This window comes from Macrobrachium rosenbergii, chromosome 40, assembly GCF_040412425.1.
Source record: "Macrobrachium rosenbergii isolate ZJJX-2024 chromosome 40, ASM4041242v1, whole genome shotgun sequence".
In the NCBI taxonomy this organism is placed as follows: domain Eukaryota; kingdom Metazoa; phylum Arthropoda; class Malacostraca; order Decapoda; family Palaemonidae; genus Macrobrachium; species Macrobrachium rosenbergii.
Window position 1 is genome coordinate 18,569,868 of NC_089780.1, and position 7,798 is coordinate 18,577,665.

The following is a 7,798-nucleotide window of genomic DNA, read 5'->3' on the forward strand; positions in this document are numbered from 1 at the left end:
CTCTCTCTCTCTCTCTCTCTCTCTCTCTCTCTCTCTCTCTCTCTCTCTCTCTCTCTCTGTCAAGGGTTGTAGCACACTGGTTCAGATGATTTCCTTGAAAGCATCAATAATTTTATGGTATAATTCTTATTTTAAGGGGGTGGCCCCTTCCTTGAACTCCATCCCTCTACTCCCCCTCCTCCTACTCCTACCCCTCCTACTCCCCCTCCCCTTCCCCCTCCCATGACTGCATAAGGTCAGGAAGACCTAATTAATCTAATCGAGTTAAAAGGCCAATAAGTGCATTGCGCTGATGCGTTGACATCTTGTGGTTTCAGTCATTTAAGGAGGCTCTTGCTTATTATAATATATATATATATATATATATATATATATATATATATATATATATATATATATATATATAAACATATATATGTATATATAGATAGATAGATAGCTAGATATAAATATATTAAAAGCATATCCCTACTGGTAACGATATATAAAATTACTTCCAATAATAAGATTCATAACATGTAACAAATCATGTATTACTCATTTATCATTAAAATTAAACGATTACGGCCAGAACACATGATTCACACATGAGAACCCTTTGATTAAACCATTATATTGTCCTTTATGTCCACAAAATACAATTTTTTATGACTGATTTTAAATCTGGACATAAAGTTGAACAAAAAGAAGTCCAGTTCTTAATCAGGTTGACACTTACATTCGCTTTGAAGATACTGAGAGTGCAAACTTTGCCACAAACACGAAAAGGGCGCTTTTAACTCGGTATTACAAAGAGCAGCTTTGTGGCAAGGTCTCTCTCTCTCTCTCTCTCTCTCTCTCTCTCTCTCTCTCTCTCTCTCTCTCTCTCTCTCTCTCTCTCTGCTTTAGCTCGTTTTTTATGTTTCATAAGTCCATTCCTTTACCGTTACAACACAAACCTACTGGGTTTTGACTCTCTCTCTCTCTCTCTCTCTCTCTCTCTCTCTCTCTCTCGTTTTTATATAAATCTACTGGACGTTTCATTTAATGTTACAACACAAACCTACAGAATGTTGACTCTCTCTCTCTCTCTCTCTCTCTCTCTCTTTTGTATTTCGTTTTTTATATAAATCTACTGGACGTTTCATTTAATGTTACAACACAAACCTCCGAATATTGACTCTCTCTCTCTCTCTCTCTCTCTCTCTCTCTCTCTCTCTCTCTCTCTCTCTCTCTCTCTCTCTAGGCCTCTGTTATTCAGTCCCCTTTAGTTCCAAAACGTGGAATGTGAGAGGTCAGCCATTCGTCTAAGTGATCAAACTCAAGACAGGTTTCGTACGAGTTTTATGCTTTTAGAATTTATTCCCGTTGATTATTTATTTTTCATATCATTATTGTGTGTTGATATTAATTATTCCAATGATTCGCATTTCATTTGGGTACCATTTCAGATCATTTCCATTAATTCTTGTGTTTTAGTATCTTAATTTTATGCTGAGATTGATTATCCATTTATTTGATTCGAATTTAATTTTGGTACTATTTCAGATCGTTTCCATTAATTCTTGTGTTTTATTATCTTAGTTTTCTGCTGAAATTGATTATCCATTCATTTGATTCGAATTTTATTTTGGTACCAGCAAGAACAAGATGCTTTTTCGTATGTGATGGTGAATGTCCTCGGCTAATTCCATTTAATTTTCTCGGCTATTATTAACGAACCATATTGAACTTAGTGTTAATATAAAGAACCTACAAGATACATATTGGTCTCCAGTGGTTATTATCCTCAGACACTTTTTGATTAGTGATCCATATGATTTGATTTATGTTACCAAAAAGGAAGAGATACTTTGTTTTTCTAATAATTAAGGTCTTCAGCAAACTACCATTCTCTCTCTCTCTCTCTCTCTCTCTCTCTCTCTCTCTCTCTCTCTCTCTCTCTCTCTCTGTAGTTTGGGTTCTGTTTGTGTATGTATGTATGTGAAAGCTCTCTCTCTCTCTCTCTCTCTCTCTCTCTCTCTCTCTCTCTCTCTCTCTCTCTCTTGTAGTTTAGGTTCTGTTTGAGAGAGAGAGAGAGAGAGATCCCTTGCAATAAAGCTGCACTTTGTAAAACTGGGTTAATAGGGTCATTCTATTTGTGACAAAGTTTACACCAGCTGTCTTCAAAGGGAATTGAAATGTCAGCCTGATTAAGAATAATCAGGCTTAATCACTAGCCATAAGAAAGTTCAATCTTTTTCGTTGGCAGAGGGGTTAATATAATGGTTCAATTTAATTGTTTTTGTGTGTCAGTCATGTAAAACCAAGGTTTTTTTTATTCTTCAATAGTCCAAAACAAGGGTTTTTCCGAAATATTTAGGAATGAAAAACCAATATGTTTACAATAATAATAATAATAATAATAATAATAATAATAATAATAATAATAATAATAAATCCAAAATGCAAGGGGTTTTTTTGTACATTACAATTCAGTAATCCAGTCGCTGAAAGTTTTCCCACACTGTTATTCATTAATAAAAAAATAATGGATTTTTATACCATACGTTTAAAATCATAAATCAACGAGTTTTTCCTCGATGTTATTCAACAATCGAAAAAACCAAAGGTTTTCATTTACTGAACAAACTATTTAGTCCTGAACACCAAATGATTATCCATGATACCGTTCTGCAATTCAAACCCCCTAATTTTTTCAAAAATATTCAATATTAAAAAACCAGAGGTTTTTTGCATTGTTATTCAATCTCTCGAACCTGAAGCGTTCTTCCACTACTTTCTAATAATAAAACCAAAGGTTATTGCAAAGCTGTTCCATAAACCAGAAAAACCAAGGTTTTTTCTAAGATTGTACTCCATAGTGAAAATAAGGTTTCGTCATAATACCAGTAATCAGAAATTACTAATATTGCTAAAGGTTTTTATGGAATATTTTTCAGTAATTCGAAATTCAGTTTTCCTCAATAATGCTACTGAAAATAATAAAAAATTACGTAAGGTTTTTTTTTCCAAAATGTTCAGTAATCTAAAAGTTAAAGTTTAACCCCAAAAAACAAAGAATTTCTCAATAATAATATTAAAAATAATAATGGAAAATTAATAAAGTTTTTTCCTAAGTGTTATTCAGTAATCTAAAAATCAATTTTTTCAGTGATACCATTAAAAACCCATTAGTTTTCTTCAGTATCATACCTCACGCATGAAGTACTTATTAAATTACAGATGTAGCGATCGCTTTTGAAATTATACGCTTCGAAGTATCACATGATTGGCAACCTCAAAAAAATTCATGTATTTTTCGATGCGTTGTTTAAGCCAACACGTAAACCAACCTGTTATTTACCTGCGTGAGTAGATTAAGAGTTTTTTTTGTGCATACGCAGTCACGTATTTGTCTTTTTTTTTACTGACTTTTATTTAGGGGGGATTTAAGTACTGTTATTTCCCGCTGTTGACGTGGCTGTTATTTTTTGTTATGTAACAGGCTGTTTGTAATTGAATTTAGGCCTGTTTGTTTATCTGAACGTTTGAACACTGTAGCGGAAGAGACTCTCTCTCTCTCTCTCTCTCTCTCTCTCTCTCTCTCTCTCTCTCTCTCTGTGTAGGACTTTAATATCATTGTATTGACATTTGGGAATTTCTCTCTCTCTCTCTCTCTCTCTCTCTCTCTCTCTCTCTCTCTCTCTATATATATATATATATATATATATATATATATATATATATATATATATATATATATATATATATATATATATATATGATATATAACCTATATATATTCAACTTTTTCGTTTTTACGAATTATCCATTAAATTATAACAAATTACCTTACAATATATTTTAAGAGACGCTAATCCTATGTATTAATTATGCTTTTCCAGATCTCCACAGTGATGTCCCAGCAGTAGAAAAAAAAATACCCATTTCGTCTCCTCAGTCATGTCGAACGGGTGTCCCAATTCAGTGCCCACCCACGCCCGAAGCCTGGTCTTCATCGGCTTGGAGAGGTCACCTCCTTATATCTTGGAGGCCTCCAAAATTCCCAACGAATTGGAGGAAGGAGAGGTAATCAGTGACGTCACGAGGTTCGATGACGTCACTCATCGACCTTCCTTGATGGCGTCATGGCGTATTGATTCCTAAGATTTGAGGTCGTATTTGAAGTCTCTTTTAAAGTGCTTGACGCTCGCTGATGTCCTTGTGATTTGCACAGTCTCTCTCTCTCTCTCTCTCTCTCTCTCTCTCTCTCTCTCTCTCTCTCTCTCTCTCTCTCTCTCTCTCTCTCTCTCTCGGGAGTTTAAGCTTCTTATTTCTTACTGGTTTTAGGTCTTAGAATTTCGTGGTATTATAGAAAGTGTGTGTACTGCTATCTCTCTCTCTCTCTCTCTCTCTCTCTCTCTCTCTCTCTCTCTCTCTCTCTCTCTCTCGGGTGTTTAAGCTTCTCATTTCTTATTGGTTTTAGGTCTTAGAATTTCGTGGTATTATAGAAAGAGTGTTTACTGCTTATTTCTCTCTCACTCTCTCACTAAGAAGTCTAAAAGATTTTTATTTCTTACTCGGTTTAGGTCGTAGAATTTCGTGGTATTATTGACAGACTGTTTACTCTCTCTCTCTCTCTCTCTCTCTCTCTCTCTCTCTCTCTCTCTCTCTCTCTAGGAGGTCTGAAGCTTCTTTATTTCTTATTGGTTTTGGGTCTTAGAATTTCTTAGGTGCTATTGACAAAGTATGTACTCCAAATTTATGTATTTTTCATTTTTCTCATCATAAACACCCTTTATCCTCAAAGCAACTAACATACATATTGATATTACAAAATTTTAATGTCTCCCTAAAAAATAATTGTATATTTCATAAATCTGGAGATTAGGTCAATCTTACTAGACAGAAACCTTAATTTTTCATCGATTTTCAATTCTCGAATTTTCCCAGGTTCTCATATCGGTGGAACTCGCTGCAATTTGTGGGTCCGATATTCACACTTTAGTGGGCCAGCGATCGACGCCTCACCCATGGTAAGTATGACCCTGTTTTTTTGAGATCATTCAAAGTTCAAGGTCAGAGTTGGTCAGTTAAAAGAAAATTTCATAAATGATGGTAAGATTAGGGGGAAGCTCAAGGTCATTTCAGATGTTAAATAAAATAAAATTTATTTATTTATGTATTATTATTATTATTATTATTATTATTATTATTATTATTATTATTATTATTATTTTTAAAAATACTGATAGTAGCTTGAGCCCTAAAATAAACAATAATATAAGTGTGAACGTGTATCTCTATTATTATTATTATTATTATTATTATTATTATTATTATTATTATTATTATTATTATTATTATTATTATCATCATCATCCAAAATACTCCAAGTACCACGTCCTAAAATGGAAGAACAAATCTACAGTTATGTACAATGCATTCGTACATAATTGCATATATGTTTCGCCATTATTATTATTATTATTATTATTATTATTATTATTATTATTATTATTATTATTATTATTATTATTATTATTATTATTATTTCAAAAAGATTATTTTCCACCTTGTTAAGGAAGTACCCATTCGGTCTCGTTATCTGTTGTCGTTTGGAATAAGTTATGTGGACTTTGTATCAAGTTAATTCATCTAGATTACATGAGGGGTGCCCAAGGACAGTAATTATAAACGTGGGTACATTTACTCCATCAATTTCCTCTGCCAGGGTACGTCTTTCTTTCCTTGGGCGAAAATTTTTCCATGGCCACTTTGTTTTATTATTTTTTTTTATCTGAGCAGTTTTTTTTAAGTTTTTCGTAACTACTTTTTTTATTTTTTATTGTTTTGGTATGTTTTTTTTGTGAGCTAACTGGCTTAATGAATTCTCGTTGACCTTACGTTTTGTGACTCCAGTTTGTGTTGTGGAGTGATGCAAGGTGGGATTATTGTTGTTATAATCAGGGATTATTGTTGTTATAATCAGGAAGAGAGAGAAAAGTGGGATTGTTATTGTTGTAATAGGGGGGAGAGAGAGAGAAGTGGTATTATTATTGTTGTAATCAGAGAGAGAGAGAGAGAATAGAATAGAATGTGGGATTATTATTGTTGTAATCAGGGAGAGAGAGAGAGAGAGAAACTTTCGCACGACAAACACAGTCAGTCTCTAGCAACATCAAACCAAGTTCTGAGCCATTTTCAACTTTCGTTTTATTAAAATTAAATATTTCGACCTCACTAAGTCGGCAGCATTCACGTGCTGAAATTTACCCCGTGTCATTCTCTATTTTCATATGATGACATGGCGTTCCCTTTAGTGTTTATTTTTTTCTTGGTTTTTTATACTGGCGTTTTATTTTCTCCTATTTTTACACTTGAGAGTTCATGCCCCTGACTAACCTACGAGGATTTCCAGGCTGAAATTCATACCAAAAGATTTAATTAATAAACGTCATCCCTGTATATCTTAGTAGTAATAGTAGTAGATGGGATTTTCCTTTGAAACGGCTCTTGTTGACTCAGTAGTAGTGGTTATTAGGATTGCCTTTGAAACGGCCCCCCTTTTACTTATTTGTAGTTGTAGTTGTAGTAGTAGTAGTAATCAGAATTTGCCTTTGCAACGCCCCCCCCAACCTCACGGTATCAAATGCGATTTGCCCTTAATCCCTGGAACGGCTCATCCAAGTTGGTAGGGTTTTGGGGAATAGCATTCATTCGTAGATATACACTAATGCTTTTCATCTAGATTACTCTCTTCAGTTACTGGCATTTATATTCTTTATATTACTCTCTTTCAGTTACTGGCATTTATTCTTTTCTTCAGAGAGAGAGAGAGAGAGAGAGAGAGAGAGAGAGAGAGAGAGAGAGAGAAAATGTACGAGGCTGGGTTTCTTTCAGGTACTGGAATTTATTTTTTATTCATCCTCGAAAAACACAGAGAGAGAGAGAGAGAGAGAGAGAGAGAGTCTGGGCTGCTTCATAATGTTTATTGAAAGACATTTAATTATAACCCATGGCACCTCTTAATAAATGAAGTTCTCCCACGTCGAGATTGAAAGCCCTAATTGACTTTACGTAATTACGACCCAACTTTTAAAATATCCAGTCAGCTTCAAAAGTCCGCCACCGCGTTCAGGTAATTGGCTCCAGGTGAGTGTAGCCGGACTTTTGAAAGCGACTGTACGTTCATTAGTTATTGGAAAGTTCAAATTAAATACGTCACTTAGTTCGAGAACGTTATTACTATAATTAAATCTAATATCTCGGTTGACTTCCATTTCCCGTTTTCTATGCAGGTCTTGTAAGGCTGAATTAGTAGATACTTAAATGGAATTATTTAACACCTGCCAAATTAAATTTAAGAGATTTTGCGTTCACTTGGTTCTATTTGTTTGGTTGCTTGGCTAATGTGTGCTCATATCTCTCTCTCTCTCTCTCTCTCTCTCTCTCTCTCTCTCTCTCTCTCTCTCTCTCTCTCTCTCTCTCTCTCTCTCTCTCTGTGTTCCCAAAATATTCCTTAATTTTTTTACGGATTTCAATGAAATGTTTTTGTGAGGTCAGGTTTGGGCGGAGGAAAATTTAAATTTTGTGATGGACCTGAATAAAAGGTGTGATCGCTATACGCTTTCTGTACTGAAAATGTTGTTACTTTCTAATATTAAATTGCCTGGCCTGAAAAATAATGTCTCGTCGGTAAGAGAATTCATTTTTAGATATTGAAATAATGTATTTAAGTATCCCTGACGGAGTCTGTATAATGAAAAATATGGCTTAAAAATTTCCTTGGATTCAAAGTTCTATTGCTTTATTTGAATAAACGATACTATCAGGA

At 34.1% G+C, this 7,798-nt stretch overlaps 1 protein-coding gene across 7 annotated transcripts in view; it reads left to right on the top strand.

Moving 5' to 3' along the window:
• LOC136826196 (L-threonine 3-dehydrogenase-like) overlaps positions 1-7,798 on the top strand; it is a 126,693-nt gene that overhangs the window by 104,749 nt on the left and 14,146 nt on the right. For all 7 annotated transcript variants that reach the window (XM_067083265.1, XM_067083259.1, XM_067083262.1 and 4 more), the window contains 2 exons: positions 3,867-4,050; positions 4,915-4,997. In XM_067083265.1, the coding sequence (XP_066939366.1) occupies positions 3,925-4,050; positions 4,915-4,997 (209 nt within the window). In that variant the 5' untranslated portion in view covers positions 3,867-3,924. The remainder of the gene's footprint in view (positions 1-3,866; positions 4,051-4,914; positions 4,998-7,798) is intronic.